This window comes from Castor canadensis, chromosome 6 (assembly GCF_047511655.1).
Source record: "Castor canadensis chromosome 6, mCasCan1.hap1v2, whole genome shotgun sequence".
Classification (NCBI taxonomy): Eukaryota; Metazoa; Chordata; class Mammalia; order Rodentia; family Castoridae; genus Castor; species Castor canadensis.
Genome location: NC_133391.1, coordinates 19,340,765 through 19,360,951, shown reverse-complemented (window position 1 = coordinate 19,360,951; position 20,187 = coordinate 19,340,765). Strand labels below are relative to the sequence as shown.

The following is a 20,187-nucleotide window of genomic DNA, read 5'->3' as shown; positions in this document are numbered from 1 at the left end:
CCTAAGTGCCCAAGCATAATGAGGACTTTCTCCAGATAGAAATAGGCCCCAATATTCCACCAAAGTACAATTCTTCACATGTGATAGCGTTAACCTAAAACATGCAGTTTCTAAGATAGGAATCTCAAAATTGTGCTGCTTCCCTTTGTAAATGAAAAAAATTCCCCATTTCTTGAGTCCTAAATGTAAGAGGTGCTAAAAGCTGAAGATCGGTGATCCCAACACCCAAGAGTTCAAGGCCAGCCTGGCTACATGGTAAGGCCCTGTCTCAACCACCCTGCCCCCACAAGAGAAAGCCAGGCCAAAAGCAGTTTCACACACACTGCATTAACAAGCACTGTGCTGTCAAGAACAGAACACTGCCAAATAAACACTGCCTTATTTCCTGTTTTAGTATAATGGAAAGAAAAACTGACAAATCACATTAAATGGTTTCACATATAATAATGGCTATGCTATCGGGTATGTGTGCTTATCAATGTCCTTGCCCTCCTGCCCCAAAATGATGCTATTAGATAACTTCTTATAAGTTATGATTAATGATGTGAATCACTTGATAGATCTTGAAGTCAATACACTTGTATTTATTGTAGTTTTACTTACCTGTCTTGTCTTTGCTGATGTTTCAATAAAAGGAATTCCATAACTTCTTGCTAAGTCCTGAGCCTGTTTTGTGTCTACTGTTCTAGAAGGCAAATCACATTTATTTCCTACTAGGACCATAGGTACATCTTCAGAGTCTTTAACTCTTTTAATTTGTTCTCTGGGGAAGAAACAGAGTTGCAACAGAGGTGTTAATAAAACAAAAATTATTCAAAGCCAATTACAACTTTTGCTTTACAAAATCTGACTGGATGAGGATTTTTTACGTATAATTCCTAATGTCCATCCTACTGAATTTTTCTGGCTGCTGCTTCTTCTAGTTATATTTTCCTCCCGCTAAAACAGATACATTACATATCTCTTAAAAGATGAAACACCTGTGGAAGTAAAACTACAATCTCAAGGGTTCACATGCAGGTAGGTAACAATGATAGAATACAGAACCAGAAACTCAAAGTGCTGTGCTTGACTTAGCAACAGTCATCTTCGAGACATGTGTGCATGTGATTAAAAGTATTTTATCCAAACATGAATTAACACCATCGATGGATCTTTCAGATCTCAGTAGATCCCCCACCCATGGGACACATTCCAAGACCCCATGAATGCTTGAAACTGCAGATATATCAAACCCCGTGTGCACTGTTTTCTCCCACACATATCCATACATACCCACCACAAAGTCTAATTTATAAATTAGGCACAGCAAGAGATTTACTAATAGAACAATTACAACAATCTATTATAATAAAAGCTATGTAAAACTTAAGACTTGTTTGTTTCTGGATTTTCCCTTCAGTATTTTCAGACCACACTGAGAATAGGTGAACCCAAGCATCAGCAGGGGACGCCTACTTTCTCTGAAAAGAAGGCACCGATCAGGAAGATGTTGACCTCTGTATGAACGACACTGACGTGGTGACACTGGCCACTCTATTCAAAGTCCCTTGACATGGTACCAATTCCCAGTATTAAGACGTAACGGACTCTAAACTTGGGGGAAATCACATCATACAGGCATGGAACATGACAAAGAATCAATAAATGAATGCTACAATCACTTCTCTATCCCCATGTATTTACATTCAACTTAAACCCACCTATAATGGTGAATGTCTTCAAATGACTTAGTGTTATTTATGGCAAACACACAGAGAAAGCCCTCCCCAGTCCTCATGTACTGGTCCCTCATCGCACTGTACTCCTCTTGACCTGCTGTGTCGAGAATGTCCAAGAGACAGGTCTCTCCATCAATGACTACTTGTTTCCTGTAGGAGTCCTGAGAAGGGACAAACACAGTCTAGATTATTATGGTGCACCTTTTAAAGGTGTTACACACAACTAACCAACACATACAAGCAACCCCATTCAAAACCCACAAAGAACTTGACAGGATATTTCTCCAAAGACAGACAAATGGCCAGTGAGCACCTGAGAAGACCAGGTATCATTAGGAAAATGCAAACACAAACCATGAAGCACCACCTAGCAGTTGGTTCACAATTTTAGTATTTTAGTCCATTCACTGAATTAACTACTTCAAAGAACTGTAAGTTATAAGTATAGCATATTGCAGTCAACCCATTACATAGGTGTGGCTCAGGGCACAAAACTGTTCCTTACCTATTGCTATCACCTCCCATTCTTACAGCTAATAGTTCCCTTAGTCTTCAAATCTAAAATCTCCACAGCAATAAAGTTAAACACTATGGTTTCTGGAGCCACACAACCTATACAAGCCTACTTAATAAGTAAGGCACGGCTGTAGAATACACATGATGTCCTACTTACAAAATTTTCAAGTACTGTTACAAGTATGGAATGTGGAATGTTAGCAGTTTCTACACATATTTCATAAGATGTCATAAGGGAGTGTTCTTGGTATAATGGACCCAGGAACTGGACAGCAGTCTCTTTCCTTTCTCATCCCTTTCAGATTCTAGAAATACTGACAGCAGAATTCAGAGCTACATTGGGTTAGTTTGAAATACTCATCAACAGTGCTGCTGACTGGAAATAACAGGTTTAGGCAAAAGCATGGATCCTCCCAAAGTCCACTCTAACTGCACCCTTATCCTCACAAGTAACATCAGCACTAGACTCTGTAAAAGGCAGTGCGACTTAAGGAACATGACAGAGCCAAAGTCTACAAAAAGCAGAAAAGAGGAAAGCAAAATCGATCCATAAACACTACAGGCTTTGTTCCAACTTCAGGAGGTACAATAGGCTACCCATGAACCAGCACCTTCCAGGAGGAACTAGGTCTGAGAAAGGCTGCAACTGCCCCCAGGCCACATCTCACCTACTGATTGTGTAAGGCCCAACAGGTAAGGATGGTTCTTACATTTCTACATGGTTGTGAAACAAACAAAAGCAGAGATGATATGACAAGGACTCATTTGGCACTTTACAGAAATCTTTCACAAATGAAAAGTATTCTCAGCACCTACCATTTATTCCCTTCACACATAAGAACAATCACCATTCTGTGAAAGTATGCGTTATCAGCCCAATCAATCTAAAGTGCAGATTCTACAATGAAACTAGATATTGATGGAGCATTTTAAATTAGTATTATTGCCACAGTTTTAAATAAAATAAATTTTTAGATCAGGTACATATGTTACTAATATCCTTAGGAAACCAAAAAAAGGTCACTAAAGTCAATAAAATAATAGATGAAGAGAATAAGTTACTCAATGTATCTCCCTTGCTCCTAGCCAAAGTGCCATTTTTTTTTTTAATCTACTAAAGGTGTAAAACTTCTACATGAAATGTACTTTGTTTGCAAGAGTGAACTGAAGATGTAATGAACCATCTCTGGTGAGACAGTGAGCAGGCAAATTCTTCTAGAAAGCAGTTACAGTATTTACCAAAGCAATGCAATGTTCATAGCTTTGACACAATAATGGTAAATGATGCTACAGAAATACGCTTTACTTTTTTAAGTGACAGTTGTAATAGCAATATACTTAACACAGCACCCTAAAATATCTTAAAAAGGAAACTTACATGGGCACTGCATAAGACCCACAATCCTATACAGATCTTCAGGATATAGCTGCAATCCGGGCATCTAACACCCAATCCTACAGTTGTTCATGGCAACTACTTTGTCTAAGGCAATCTGCTGCTACTCTTTGACATATTATTACCTAACAGTAGGTGACTGTTCTTAGGTCGTGTCACTTGATTAAGTCCTCTAACACCACCCCCAATCTCAGCCTCCCAAGTAGTTAGAAGTCACTGACACCAGGCTTGACTTGCAAATTTTTTTTAAAAAAGTGTTTCCCCATTAAAGAACAGAAGCTCATCTGCTGACCCATGAGGAAGAATTTGAAAGCTAAGGCCAAATCAGTGAAGGGAAGATAAACTCATCTATCAGACCAACAGTTTGCCGTTTTCTTTGGTAACTTACAATATTATTAAGTTATTTGGCTTTTAACATACTCGACTTGGTTTTCCAACACAGACAGTAACCCTGATGTGGAAAGACATGCAAAAGTAAACAAAAGCACCTAAAGAAATATGGTATTGCTATCCATAGTATCTTACTCACTGAGCCCTCACTGATACGTCACAAGCACATCTCCCTTAAGGGCCACCTTCAAGCCCACAGTTCCTTCAGACGCTCTTGTTGATATGAACAAGACTGACAAAATGTTGGAAATGTCTTTGGAAACTGCTGGCACCTTTCTTACTGTGTTAAGTACTACAGTACTTTATACTGCTTACTGACACCTTGAGGGAAAATGAGAACCTTAACTTTTACTTCCTAGTGCTGGAACAACTTTACATGACCCTTCTGAAAGATTACTTAAATCCACTAGAGAAGGATGTGTTCCACACCTGTGGTTATTAAGTCATCAAAGTTGTGTAGCCCATTCTCAGTGTCAACTAAAATCATGAACAACAGCCTGGCAGGTTAGACAATCACAGAAAAGATTTAGGAGCAAATAAGGAATTTGTCGTATAGAAGTAGGTGAATTCATTCCCACCCACCCACCTACCTCACTCTCTGCTACATCACAGGAATAGGTACTGAAAGCCTAAGTGTCACATCCTGTACTAAGCATTGTATGTTAAGCATCCTTAATCCAAAATCAGAAATGCTCTGAAAGAAAGAAATTTCCTTCTTTCCTATATTTTTATGTTTTGGTTTTGGGGTTTTTTTGGGGGGGGAGGGCGGGGAAGGGTATGGGGATACAGTCTGTCACTGTGTACCACAGACTGGCCTCAAATTCACAATTCTCCTGCCTCAGCTTCCTGAGCACTACAGTTATAGGTGTGTGCCACTATGCCCAGCTCAACGTGTATACAGTTTCTGAAGGACCTAGGTCTAGTTAAAGAGAAATGAATGTACACAAATAATTTAAGTAGGCTGAAATAAATGTTAACAATCTCAGGAGAGATCAACTTGCTCACATGAACTCAAAAAAAACACAGGTGGAAAAGCCCGTGCAGGCAGGAGCAAAGAAAACATGAAAAACATCCAAGTCTATGGGCAATGAAGCTCAGGATTAAATGTGATGGCCAGGAGTGAAAGAGGACAAGCAGCACAAGCTCACTGAGGGCTGTACACACAAGGAAGGAACTGTGATGCTCCTCCTAAACAATAATCGCCATGGTTTCTACGTAACAAAGGAGAATCAGAGTCACCATGGTGAGTGTTAGCACCATTGTGACAAATTATGGGAAGAGAGAAGACATCTTGGCTGTCCCAGACCCTGCCTCACCACAGCACTTGATGGAGTGTGAGCTGAGCTCAATCAAGCTCCTCCCCTGGCTTCTACTGCTAATCACACCATGTTCCACGCCCCAGAGTCCTGGGGTAGAGACGCTTCTGAATCACTGCGCTGCTTAGAGTTCTCTTGCTGCTTTGTAGTCTTCTACTGCCTAGCTGCTATGCTAGCAGCCAGAATCGACCTCTAGATAAATACCACCAAAAGTGCAAATACATGGTCACATGGACACCTGCATGTGAACATTTATAGCAGCATCATTCAAAGCAGCCACAAAGAGGAAATAAGCCAAATGCCCATCAACTGACGAATGGATAAGTAAAATACAGGGTATCTACGATGGAGTATCATTCTGCCATAAAAAGGAATAAGGATGAACTTGAAAATATGAAAGCCAGACACAAAGGCCACACACTGCATGATGGCACTACCACAAAATATTCAGAATACACCACATACAGAGACAAGAAAGCAGGCAGTTGCTGCCAGGAGCTAGAGGGTGAAAGGACTGGGGAGTGACTGCTAAATAGGTATGGGGCTTCCCCTTTAGAGTGATGAAAAGGTTCTGACATTAGATAGACCACCTGTTGTACAACTTTGTGAATATACTAAACACTGCTCAACTGTACACTTCAAAGGGTGACTTTTGTGCTACATGAGTACATCTCAATTTTTCGAGATGGGATCAGATTGGAAGTGCAGAGGAGAAGATGTGTACAATCTGAGTTCCCTCTGACGTGTGCTATCCTGCAGGAAGAATGATGAACACACAGACCTCGGTACTCACCCCAGCTAGAGACAGACCCAGAGTCTGTGATCGGTGGACAGCTGCAGAGCTCTACTCGCTGTGGTAGACTTGGACAATCCTTGCATCACACCTACTCCAAGCAAGCCAGTGTTTTTTCAACTGTAAAAATGGACTATGCAGCCAGGACTAGTATCCATGGATTAAAGACCCTGAAAAATCCCTTTATACAATGAAAAGTGCTATAAAAAAGTCACCTGTATTCTTTCATACATTACACTGTACATGCTGCCACAAGCCAAAAAAGTAGGGGATAGGCCACCGGCTCGTAGGAACTGTGCAGAAACAATATTGACTTCTTAAAAAGTCACTGGACATCCGCAGCTGGGGTAATTTTTTACAAAGCTAGTCACATGCTTCAAAACACAACGGAGCTGGCCAAGTTCCTGGGCCAGTTATGAGGATTTCTACTTTGATGAACAATGCCACGATAAACACTCCTGTGCACACTCTCACCAGCTATCAGCTAGGTCCACAGTACAACCTGTGAGAAGTACAATTACCTGGCCCAAGGACACAGCTTAAATTTGATACACAGTTTCCAAGTGGTAGCAGAAAGCTAGTGAAAGTTTGCTTCCACCACATTTCTCTCACCCAGCAGTTATGTATACTCCCTAATCTTAGCTACTATTAAAAGTATAAAACGGTACTTTTTGTTTGAACTTGTATTAAGCGTCTTTTTCTATGTTTAGGTCATTTGTTGTTGAGTTGGGGGTTTTTGCACATAGGGAGTCTGTATTTTTAGCTCATATTTGGATGTTTTTTTCCAATTCCTATGTAAACAGCTTCCCGGCATGTGACAGAATTTTCATTGGTCTTATATCTTTGTTGAAGACATCTTAATTTTTATACACCTAGATAGCTCATTCTTCTCTTAAATGTTTTAAGAACACTCTGAAAATAAGAAAGGATCCCACTTTCGTCAAGAGAGAAAAATATTGAATCTTATTTAAGTCTACAATTCAGGAAGCTAATGTCAATTCCCTCAGCCTGCATCACGTAGATAATCCTGGAAGACTAAGGTGAAGGTTGTCATTGTCATTTTTATTTCATAGCTGGGTACAGTTTAACATTTAAATTCACACCTTGTAGAAGCAAGGCTCTTACTGTGGGGAAAGAAGATATGGAGGGAAGTGAAGAACAGTGAATTTGTGTTTTTTAAAGAACATTTATTTCCCAGCTCTCTACGTTGAAAAGAGCAGTGACATCCCAGCAGCAACAAACACGCCTACCGTCCAGATCTTGACTTCTAAATACCACTAAAAAAAGCTAGGGTTCCTTGAGCAGATGGCTGGGCCCAGGGTAGGGACAGAAGAACAGGAGAACCTGGGACGCTGCAGGGTGACAGCATGTTGTGTTGAGTACCACTCCTCTACAAATAGACTGAGTCTCTCTTCTTTCTCTGTGGTGTTTCAGGGGATGGGGAAGAAGTGAATAACTCTGAAGAGAGGGTACTAAAGTATTAAATATTGTTAGATTGTTTCACACTGCCCTCTTTCTAAGCCTGAATGCACTGAAATAATGCAGATGTACCACTGGCCACAACAAAAACAAATCTGAGCATCCAAACCAGCAATTATGGCAACAGACTTCAACACACTGAATAAAAAGAAGTCCATGAAGCTGAGCGCTGGTGGCTCACAGCTGTCATCCTAGCTACTCAGAAGGCTGAGATCAGGAGGATCTCACTGAAGGTCAGCCCAGGGCAAATTTTGTGAGACCCCATCTCAACAGAAAAAAGCTGGGCATGGTGGTATATACCTTTCATCCCAGCTACAATGGGAAGATTAAAATAGGAGGATCAAGGTCCAGGCCAGCCTGAGCAAAAAGCAAAACCCTTTAACCAAAATAACCAGCTCCAAAAAGGGCAACCAATTCTTTCAGGAAGAATTTTCAGTGGATGCTGAGTCCTCCTGCTGCAAATACACTGGAGACCAGGTGACCTGGCAGACACCGCCTCCCAGTCTTCACTGTGTATGAAGAGATCAAGAAACACCTGCAGAGAAAAATCTGACAGCGTCCATCACCACGACCAGCAATCAGTGTCCCCACCAACAGTGCACAGGCACCATGGGCTCCAGAGACTGTGCACTTAGGAACATTCCTGCCCAGGCTGCCTGACCTGCACCTCTACTACAGAACACCACGAACAGCTGGCTAGATCCCTAAAAAGTGCCACTGTCAAGACAGGAAGAAAGCTGAGGCTGGTCTAGATTAAGACACTTTGAGGCATAACAACTCATTTTTTTAATCCTGGACCAGAAAAGAAAGTAACTGCTTGCAGACCATTTTTAGGAGAAATAACAAAATCTGTATACAGAACTATGTACCAGGTAAAGTATTATAACAGGGTTGAATTTCCTAAATTTCACCACTGTGTTAAAATTTTATAAGGAACTACTGTTAAAATAGGTTTGGCAAAGCTTTTCTGTAAAGGCCCATGGTACATATTTTAGGGTTTTTCTGTTGAAACTACTCCACTCTGCCACTGTAGTGTAAGCAGCCTTTGATGAGGTGGAAGTACACAGTGAGACCAGTAGTCCTACTAATTCTATCACATGAAGATTACAATAATATAAATGTCCCACAAGTCTAGACACTATGAGACACTAAAGGTCAGAAATGCAGGAACCTCATGCTTTCTTGAAGCCTAAATCCCAGGGTCACTGACTCAGGCAGTGCTCTGCCAAGCGCATTTAAGATGGGGCTTGTGAAGGTGTGATCTAGTCCATTCTCCTCCATACCCCAGAACTGTATGGGACAAAGCAGGCACCAGATCACTTCTTCTGACTTAGGAGGACATGCAGCCTTAAAATCAGAATCTTAGCTTTTAGGTACCTGCTTTTAAAGCTTTGTATTTATAAAAAAATTTCAGGTAGAGTGCATGTCCCATACACTTTGACATTACTATTACTAAGTAAACACTTACTCGTAAATTAACCTAGATGTAGGGCCTGCATTTGACCTAAAAGTCAGCTGCTCCATGACCCTCCACAACCCACAGACCCACACAAGGTGAGCATCACTCTGCCTCAGTGCACAGGCCTATCACCTGGCACAAGGCTTTAAATCCCAAGAAGGAGCTACAGAGCACACACAGACAAGCTCCAGTCTCGCTGAGAACAGGGCTCAACCAGCGTCACCAGTGAGCCTCCCTGGGCTCTGCACTCTGCCCTATCTTAGTAGACTCACCCACTTCTGCAAGGAGTTAGGCCTACTCAGTTTACACACAGTAATCTTTGTAGAGTATATGTAGAGTAAAACTGTAGAGTTACAGTATTTGTAGAGTAAAACGGCTATTTTAATTTTTTTTATATCGATTACGTAAGACTCCTAAATAAAGATGTTATTTACAAACTGATATAACCAGAGAATACAAGTACAGGTTAAAAAATAGAACATAGCCAAACTTACTATTGTTACTATTATAAAAGCAAGTAAGTTACCAGTAGAGGGCACTCACAAAAGGGCAGAGAGCTGCCACAGCCTTGCTGAGAACTGCACTTACAAAACTGCCGTTTGTATCTTATTTTGAAAACAGAATGTTTTAACAGAATATCAAGAGTAAGCTAATATCATGGATATTAACTTACAAAAGAGTCTTTTGTAAAACTAACAAAATCTACCCTCGGGGCATGAACCTGCAATTTAAAATCTGACAATTTAAAAGTCCAAACAATGTATGCACATACGAATAAATGAATTAAAAAAAAAAGATATGTAACACACATCATGGTTTCAATTCCAGTACTGTCAATATTTTGGACCAGATAATTTTTTGCTGTAGGAAGTTTAATAGCATCCTTGACCTCTACCTTACAGATGCCAGCAGAAGCCATCCCTCACCAAATTGTGATAATAAAAAATGTTTCGAGATGTTGCTGACTGTTGCTCCTGAAGAGCAGACACTGGCCCACCCCTAATTGGTAACTACTGATAATACATATAAAATCAGAAACAGCACCTGACAATACTATATAAAGCTTTTTCTATATCACTCTTCTATATTGATTTAATATTATTAATATAATTAAGATTATAATTTTTCTCTATTATAATCCAAATACTTTATTCTACAAGTAAAATGAATTCTATAATTAAGATGGACAAATAAAAGAACTAGAGAACCTAATAAACCTCGGCAAATAGATATCCATAGCTCAAGCACAGAAGGTGGACTAAAGGGCTGGTGGAGTGGCTCAAGTGGTAGAGCATCTGCCTACCAAGCATGAGGCCTTGGGTTCAAATCCCAGTATGGTTAAAAAAAAAAAAAAAAGGATGAACTAAATCAATCTAGTTATGAAGTCACTCTTCCTTACTGTGTATCAGGACACTGTTCCATCAAAGGACATAATATTTGCACTGGATTATAAATGACATTAACGAAGATATGCAGATGTCAAAGAACTGGAGCCTGAGGAAAAGTTCTTCTTGCTGTATTTATTTTTAATAGCCTATTGTATGCAGGAGACAATGCATATTTACTAAATGATCAACTGCTCTCTATAACTACCTATTTTTAAAAAACATGATGCTTTCCTTCCATCAAATATTATCTTGGGAAAAAAATATTTTAGGGACTATGTTTTGATATAAGTGACCTCTAAACTATCAAAGCAGGTATTTCTAGCCAAGTATTGTGTTTAGGGACTTGCTCTGAGATTTTAATGATGTGGCCAGCTAACAAGGTAATTTTACTCATTCTCCATTCTTTTTTTGGTGGTACTGGGGCTAAAGTCAGGTGTCGCTCTAACTCTACCACTTGAGTCACACTCTAGCTCTTTTTGCTTTTAGGAAACTTTTGAAATAAGGTCCTGCATTTTTACTCAGACCAGCCTACACTGTGATCCTATTATTCAGGCTTTCTTGGGATAACAGGTACACACCACCATGCCTAGCTATCGCTTGAGCTGGGTCTTGCTAACTTTTTATCTGGGCTGGCCTCCAAGATCAAGCCTCATGATCGATGAGGGTTACACTTGTAAGATTACAGGCGTGAGCCATGCAACCTGCCTCGTTTTTGCTTTGAAATTTTTTGGTGGACTTCATAAAAAACAAAAATAAAATCTTTCAAAATAGAAATCAAGGTGATCACCTTGTACCTAGCTTCAAATATAAACACATTGTGCGCAGCTGTTTAATTCTGTGTTGTCTATCTGCAGTAAGTCATCATTAGAAGGGTAAATTCAGAGTCTGGCATATTGATAAATCTGAACTGGTCCATATTATTGAGCATCTACTTGGAAAGACAGCACATTTTTTCGCTTTTAAGAAGTTACACAAGATACAAGTGGAAACTCCACTTGGTTTTCAGAAAATTTAAATTCAAATCCTACCACTTACTACCTAAGTATCCTTACGTGAGTTAAAAACCTCTCAAATAGACCATGTTTATTCATAAAACAACAACAAAAGAATGAGCACCCTTTCTTGTCTACCTCATAGCATAATTCTCTCAAATCACCAAATGAAAGGTATTACGTGGTTGACTTTTTGAAAACTTGTATTGTTGAATGCAGGAAAGCGAATGGGAAGCGAATGGGAACTTCACGTGACAAGGTCCAGGCCGTGTCTAACTTCCTCCAGCTCTCACTGGTCTCTAATCAAACCCGACAGGAGCAAAGTCTCCTACCTTCAGTTCTTACAGTTACAGGGACTCAGCATCCCTTCAACCAATTCTCCCTACTCAACCACAAAGTTGAATCTCCTGCCTTTCCTAGAGTTGAGCTACACCAAGACCTTGTAGTCAGTTCCCTAGGCCTCACTGCAAATGGGGAGATAAATGCTAATCTCAGATACCTTTCCCCGGGTGGCTGAATAAATGAGGGAATGTCAGTTTCAAAGTTCACAGGCAATCAATGCTGCCCACAGTCAAGTCTTCTGGCTTGGAGAAATCAACATCAGTTATGTGTTTCAGTCTAAACTTTTCTACCTTCCCCACAAGTAACAGATCAGCTACCTAACAATTCTGAATCACCTTTGTGCATTCGTGACCTCATGCCGCATGCATTCATACAGCACTCACGACTTCTGATAGGAAACAGCATGATGGCATTTCTCAGATTTGCAGGGAAGACAGAGGGCAGTTCTGCTACAATCTTCTTCTAAATCCCAGGAAAGCTCCATGCTTAACCTGTGTCCTATAAAGCTTCCTTTTATATCTGATTTAATTGGAAGAGTACACCAAGTAACCCTGGATTTGGAATATAGATCGAAACAGGTAAGCTTCTCAATCTTCTCAAAGAAAAAAGAAAGCTACAGGAAGCACTGAAGTGATGTAGAAGCAAACAGACAGACTGTTACACAGGAGGTCCCCTTAAATTAGATTTTCTCCCTTTACTGATGTAAATTCTTAAACTTGGAAGTCAAGTAAAAGTCACCTTTATGTCTAAAGCAAATCTCTGCAAATAAATATTTTTTCTTCCTTTTTTGTTGACACTTCCTTATGAAGTTATCTAACCAATCCTTAAAGCTCTATATTGCATCAACATTGGCCTAGGCTCACCAAAGTCCTCAGAGCCACTCAGTGCAAAGTGTCTCTTTAGGACACTACATACCACAGACCTTCGCTGGCCATTTGACCTGTTCTAGAGTCCACAGTTTGGGACTTAAAGAAAACTGGTACATTTGAAAATGCCCCAGGGATCTGGACTGCTGAACCTGAGGTAGAGATGCCTCAGAAATAACCTGACACATAAGGCTCTTTCAAAGATGGGGGGATGTACGTATTTCACCTCCACTAGAGGTGAAACATAAGACTTAGATTACGCAGAAAATACTTCTGAAAATGAGTTACCAAAGGCAGTTATGGGACATCCCCTCCTCCAGATCTGTGAGATGAAACAGACCCTCAGTACTTGGGATATCTGAGTCTAGAGCTGACAGAAAGCAATAACATGCTAGCTGATCTCCTCCTGACCTCTATTCAAGCGTTTTGCTGCTGGCCTTTACTTTGGTAAATTTTCATGAAACTAACAAAGTCTAAAAATAATCACAAAAAAGCATACTAATTACGTTGTACTAAGTATAAAAAATTCAACCATCAAAGGGCATACATTTCACCAGTACAATTCATACTTCTACTTGTCAAATCAATATATAGGAAACCCATAAAAATAAATGCTACATTCAAAAGAATGACTTTCAGATACAGATAAAATGCAAATTCACACTTTCACCCTCTCACAAAATCCTGACATATACTTCTAAGCAAAGCACACACATATGCCATGTCATGGGCCTTGGTACACTCCAGAGAGAAGCAGGGCTCCCATTCTGAAGGTACGCATCACTTCAGTTAGAGGCTGGAACCCAGAGGCATTTCACATCTCTCAAGCAGCTTTCAGTATGATTATCTTCTAATAAGTACTCCCAAGTGATCAGAGAAATCTTTTTTGTACAAAGGATGGCCCTGCAACAAGCAGCAATATGTACATATTAAAGCAAGATTTACCTCTATCGTAGGGTCGTACTCATCCACAAAGTGGTTCTGAATTAGCTGTATCGTCAAGGCACTCTTGCCTACGCCACCAGCTCCAACTACCACAAGTTTATATTCAGTCATTTTCAGCAGGCCTTATAATAAAAACATGAAAATGTGACTAAATTAGAACATGTATCACACATGAGGTTCAAACATTCTATCAATACCTTTGAACACAAACTCACCTTTAAGTGAAAAAGTATAAGGTATTTTGAAGTTCAATGATGAAAACCTCTACTGACTACAGAAGTGAGTGTACTTCATTTACAAATTCCTTTGACAGCATTTAAGATAAAGGCATATAGCACAGCCAAATTTTTTATCTTATATTCAGGTTGTTCTATCTCAGAAGCCAGACTGCTATTCTGCACAGCTCATGACTTCCTCACTCAGCACAAGTGTCTCACTCAGTGCTGTACACCCTGTAGACACACCCACACAAATTTGGTGACAGCAGTCCCCACCCTACCCTTGCAGTACTCCTAGGTGATCTGGCCACCAAGAGGTAGTAGTAGATATTCTAAGAGTGTCTTTGTTGAAGCCAACAGCTATAGAAAACGTTTTAAAACATCAGAGTAGTTCTCCTGGATAGACAGCAAGAGTTAGACAGGAACCTAGTATCAAATCTGGACTGTGTCATGGGAAACCAAAATGTAGACAGTAAAGCAGGTAAAGAACAGTATTTGATGACAGGTGATCTGATAATCAATACATAACCCTACATTAGTGCTGAAAACCAGCCTTCTGTACAAAAAAGATACAAGTAAATTCAGATACAAACACTATTCATTCTACAGACAGAAGTGGCTCTTTCTCCATGTGACTTTACTGTGCTTCTAGCACATTACCTGTTAACAGGTGCAAGAAATAGTGACAATTTGTACACTGACAGTCACCTGACAGAAAACATCTGATATTTTCTAGTCAGCTATTACGAACTTTTTGAAATAAAATGAGTTATGTTTAATTTTATCTCCCTTCCCTCACGTAACCTATTATTACAAATAAGGGATGAAAAGCAAAAAGAATGACAGGAAATTCACAATTATTTATTGTAAGATAACTACTTCCCAATCAATGTAAATATACTGCAAATAAACACTAAATACATGTAGCCTCTTCTGTACTGAAGAACAAGAATTATTCTAACAGGAGCCAAGAGGGAGAAAAAAAGGAATTTGTTTTACCAAGACACAAAGCTCCTCACAGTATTCCTGAGCCCCTACAAAGAGCACCAGTCTAGGAACTCGTGGGCCAGCCCCACACAGTCCAGCTCCTGCTCTGCTCTGCTCTGCCCGCCTAGCCCTACTTGCTGCTGGTCCAGGCTGTGTACATAGCCATCAAACACCTCTGGCCCTGCTTGCCCCTCCTCCTCTCTAAATGTAGTCATGGCATATGGGATAGAAAGCAGAACCACATCAAAATGTGTCCTCTGCTCACCTCCAAAACAGTTTGGAGTCTAGAAGAGCAATTCAGGAACCCGTGAATTGGGGCAAGAGGTGAAAACCATTTTCCTGATTACACTAAGATGTTACAGAGCATTTTCACTACCATTGTCTCACAAGCGCCCAGTGGGTTTTCCAGACTGTGACCACAGGCTGCACATGGAGATATGAGATGCAGATATGAGAAGACACATGTCTCCTATTAAGGAACGCAATTATCAGACTTGCTAATGTGTGAAGCAACACCATGCTTTAAATTTTTCAGTGTGCTTTACAAAATACTTGTTTTTCATTTTAAAAGTTTACTCCTGTTACTGAGTAATGGCCATATTGTTTCTACTTCTACATCGACAGCATTTTAAAATTGTTTTTTCTAACATGGCAAATATAAGTCCCCAAACACACCGAAGAATTTCGAGACCCTCAACAATTTTTAGGAGGGTAAAATTTGCTAATTTGAGATATACTGTGGATGGATAATGGACTATAGATTAGCTGATCAGAGACATGGATCTTCCACTTGTTTATGCAGAAGCTGTTGCTGGAAAAAAAAAATCCTTGAGCCAGGTTTTTATAAGCAAGTAATATTTAAATCCACTGGAAGGAAATGGGTTCCAAAGAATCTCATTCAAAGATCACAGGCCACAAAGGGTCCCCTCAATCAAAGTTAGGAAAGGTAGCAAGGGATGTAACCAGGACTAGCCCCCAACAGTATTAAGACAAAAAGTTCACTTTTGTCACAAAACTGAATTACTACCTACAATCTCTTAAAATCCAGAATGCTTGTGGATGGCTAGCCTCAGAGTAAGCATACTGATACTAAGCGTACCTGATATCTACTTTCTGTCACATACGGGAGTCAGCATTTTGTCCCTTAGTCACTTAACAGTGACATCAGTCACTTGGTTAATTCTGAGATGATTATTACAAGCCGACTTTTTCCCTTTATAATTTTGTAGATGATCTTCCGCATTGTTACAAACATAACTTGTACACTGTGTAACAATTATAAAACACCTTTCCGTTTTCAACTTCTTTCTTCAATGACACCAAGTTTTTGACACGGCTGGCTTAGGACCTGAGCTGTAACACGCAGGCCTTGTACTTCACATGGTTATGGTCCAATGTTACTACTGAGTCCCCTTTTAAGTCAGTTGAAAGGGGACCGGTCACACATCTGCCAGGACGGAGGTAATACAGAGGAGGGGAGGAAGAACAAGGGAAGGCAAATTCAAATTTCAACACTGTTTCAGCTCCTGCTATCAGCACCCAACTGTCAAGGAAAATGACCGCTTCTGCTGTGGGATTTTCTCGTGTACTTGAACTTGACAAGGCAAAGCAGACCTTGTGGGATTAACTTTTCTTTCATGCAGATCACCGGCTTTACGTGTAGGGTGTTGGCCACCTGTTCTTCCACCGCCTGCCACCCCTACCTCCACCTCCTCCTTTGTGGCCGCAGCAATGTCACAGCAGCACATGGGGGAGGGGAGCGGCGGGGAGCGGGCGGCAGTCGCCTTTTTCTCAGCACAATAGTGGTCCCCCAGCACTTGGAGAGCCCTCCCCCCAGAGCCAGCTCCACACGCCCCGCACCCGGGACCGGCCGCGGTCCGCAGACCGCGCGGGGACAAGTTTCCGCTCGGGCCGGAGATGCCGGGTGCGGCGGGGCGGGCGGGGTGCGGGGCACCGGGCCGCAGCGACAGGGCGACAAGGCGAAAGAGCGGGTGCGACCGGCAGGCGAGCGCTGGGCCGCGGCCCGGGGTAAGGAAGGCGGCCCCGGGCCCAGGAAGCGGCGCCCCCGCCCGGCCGCCCTCCCGGCGGGCCCGCGCCCCGATTCATTCACTCGCCCCAGCCCCACCCGGACGCCGGCGGCGAGGCCCAGGAGACGGCCGCGCCCTACCTCTCTCCGCACCTGGGAGCCGCGAGCCTCGGGCCCCCGCCGCTGCCTTCGGTGCCGCGCCGCGCTCGCTCCCGGTCCGAAATGGCGGGGGCCGGGACTCCGGGCCGAGCCGCCGCCGCTGCCTCCGCCGCCGCGGCCGCCGCCTAGGGAAGTCGAGCTCCGAGTGCACCGATGAGTCGGGGCCGGGCGGCCGCAGAGGGCAGGGCGATCGAAGCGTTCCGCGCTCGACTCCGCTCCCGACGCGCGCGGGAGGAGCGGCGGGGGGGTGGGGCGGAGAGTGAGGGAAGAGGCGGGGAGCTCGGCCGGGAGAACGAGGGGCTGGGCCGGCGGGGACAGCGGCGGGGCGAGGCGTGGCGGGCGAGCAAACCGCGGCTGCCGCGGCGCTGGGCGCAGAGCCGGAGCCTGTCGAGCCGGCAGGGGCGGGGGCGGGGGCGGGGCCTGCCCCCAAGGGGAGGGGCGACGGGGAGGGGCGGGTCCAGGCCGGAGGAGTAGGAGGGGCCTCTGTGGACGGGGAGGAGCCTGGTCGGCGGGAGAGGGCAGAAAGGGGCGGGGCGACGGCCGAGTGTCGGGGATGGGGCTTGCGGTGCCTGGGGAGGGGAGCCTGCGGAGGGATGGGGAAGGGGCTTGCAGTCGCGAAGAGGTGGGGCGGCTGCGGACAGGGAGGGAGAGGGCTTGCAGGCGCGGAGGAGCGGAGGGGAGGGGAGGGGAGGGGCGGGGCGGCGACGGAAGGGTGGGGGAGGGGCTGCTTCGGAGGGGTCGGAGGAGGGTCCTGGAGGGGCGGGGCGGTGGCCCAAGGGTCATGGATAGGGCTGGCGGGGGCGGGACGGGGGAGGGCGGTGGCAGAGGGGGAGGGGCTGTGCCGGTGTGAAGGGGCGGGAGCGTTGGCTGAGGGTCTCAGGAGGGCGGAGCGGCGGCGTTGGCCAAGGGTTGCGAGTGGGTGGCGGCGGCCAGGGTGTGGAGGGCTGCTGTCCCTTTCGGCCCCCGCGGGGCTGCGCTGCTCCCGGGCAAGCCGAGCCGCCCGCGCCCCGCCGTGGCTGCCCTACACGGAGGGGCCTTGCGAACCCCGCACCCCGCGAGGTCGCCTGCTTGTGCATGGTCGCCCACTGCCGTCTGCTGCCCGGGAAGCGACGCCGGCCGCTCGGTGTCCGCCCGTCCTCCCCGGCCCTGACCGCTTGTGCGGGCTGCGAACCCGCCCGGGCCCTTCAGAAGCGACCGCAGTCCCGCTCCTCGCCTGGCTTTTGCTGTGAACAGCGACGTCGCACGCACCGGGTGCTCCAAAGCCAGGCGGAAGCAGACTGCTTTAGTGGAAGTGCCCTTGGCATTGCAGACCCGTGGCCGTTCACACATGGCTTAGAGTAAGCACAATCAGGCAGCGCTGTTAAGACATTGACCATAGCGATTAAACCGGCTGCAGTCCCAGGCCTGGGGACCTGGCATCCTCGCGCGAGCCAGGGGGACCTCTTGCAGCCGGGTCCCATACCTGCTGGTGTGTCAGCTAGACAAGGCTTTGTAACCAGTCACCCTTTCCTTTTTAGCTCCCTTGGGGCTGCCAGCCGCCCTCTCCTGGCACCTGGTGGGAGGCAGAGGAGAGCAAGCAGACGGGAGAAATTCGTGTGCCTGCTTTGTCAAGTTTCTGCTAAATGTTTCACACCTGTCTCATTTAATTATCGCAACAGCCTGATTTAGGGTAATTCTCCTTCATAAATAAAGAAATTTAGAGAGAATAAAAACTGGCTAGAATTAGGTTCACTCTGTCACCTGCTCCCAAACTCCCCACTGTCCCCTGCCACTTAACATAAAAGCACAGTTGTCCTCATAGTCCTCCTGGCCTCTGAAAGGTCTTTCTTCCTGGCTTCTGTACATACACACTGGTTTGTAACTGCCACTTGAAAACGCCAAGTAGGCTGCTTCCTCTGGGATGTGCACCTGCTGCCTGCCTGGCGCCTGGCTCTGGGTACCTTCACAGCCTCCTCTGCACCTACTTTAAATCTTTAGGTTTTTGTTTGTTTTGGGTGGTACTGGGGTTTGAACTCAGGGCCTTGCACTTGCTAGGCAGGTGCTCTACCACTTGAGCCACACTCCCAGACCTTTTTTGTGTTGTTTATTTTCAAGATAGACTCTCATGAACAATTTGCCCAGCTGGCTTCAAACCTCCATCCTCCTGATCTCTGCCTCCTGAGTCAGGCTGTTGATTATTTTTGAGACAGGGTCTTGCTTTACACTTTCTGCCTGGGCAGGCTTGGTCCGGGAGTCTCCTATGTGTGTTTCCCCTGTGGCTAGGATGACAGGTGCATATGACCATGCCCAGCCATTTGTTGAGCTGGGGTCTTCAGCATTTTATACCCAGGCTGGTCTTGAACTGCCCAATCTTGCTTGATTGCCACCTCCCAAGTAGCTAGGATAACAGGCATGAGCCACTGCACCTGGCCTCAAATGTCTTTTTTTAATGAAGCCTTTCTTTAAAGATTATCAGTAATACTGCAACTTACACTCAACCTCCAAATGCTGGTTCTCTTCCTGCTTAATTTTTCTCTAGAACGCTTGTCACCTTATAATCTACTACATTATTTGGTTTCCTTGTCTTTCTCCTGCCAGAATGTAAACCCCACAAGAGCAGGGATTTTTGCCAGCTTTATTTACTGCTAAATTTCCAGTGCCTACAAGTCTCTTTAACACAAATAAGACACTCTGAAAAGATTTATGGAAGGCTGAATGAACACATTCTGCACCTCTGAACCCTGTGACTGAATTCTTACTTAGAGTTCTTTAACCCTGTCAATTTTTGTCCTGACCATAATCAGCTTTTAAACACACTCAGGTCACCTTCTGAGAAGACACACCTTGTGGCTTCTAGGAAAGGACCCCTGGGCACCTTGAGTATTTGGTAAGTGAGTGCTAAGTGAATGAAGTTGCTTTAGTTCTATGTAGCCTTATGGTGGCTCCTGTCGGTCACAGGTGTACCTCCATGCAGCCCGAGATGCACGGAAGCTCTTGTTTTCTCTGACAACAGCGAGTGCAATATTCCTCTCTGGCTCCTGGCCTTGTTCTCAGTCATATGCCATGTGCCATCACCAAATCAGTCTTCCTTATGCCTGTGCCTTTCACCAGACATTTACTGTGCACCTACTCCATTTATGCTGCGCACATACAGGGTGCGTACACAGTCCCGGGGTTTTGTTTGTTTGTTTGTTTGTTTTGGGTATATTTGGTGG

General features: G+C 44.0%; 1 protein-coding gene across 3 annotated transcripts in view; it reads right to left on the bottom strand.

The window, feature by feature from the left end:
- The window catches only part of Kras (KRAS proto-oncogene, GTPase), a 31,295-nt gene extending 14,163 nt beyond the window's left edge, over nt 1–17,132 (bottom strand). Inside the window, exons 1-4 of one of the 3 annotated variants that reach the window (XM_074075842.1) lie at nt 16,976–17,132; nt 13,604–13,725; nt 1,704–1,882; nt 604–763 (exon numbers count right to left, since the gene is read on the bottom strand). In XM_074075842.1, coding sequence (XP_073931943.1) covers nt 604–763; nt 1,704–1,882; nt 13,604–13,714 — 450 coding nt within the window. In that variant the 5' untranslated portion in view covers nt 13,715–13,725; nt 16,976–17,132. The remainder of the gene's footprint in view (nt 1–603; nt 764–1,703; nt 1,883–13,603; nt 13,726–16,975) is intronic. The other 2 variants (XM_074075841.1, XM_020164719.2) reach the window with 2 other exon arrangements.
- Nucleotides 17,133–20,187: the final 3,055 nt, after the last annotated feature.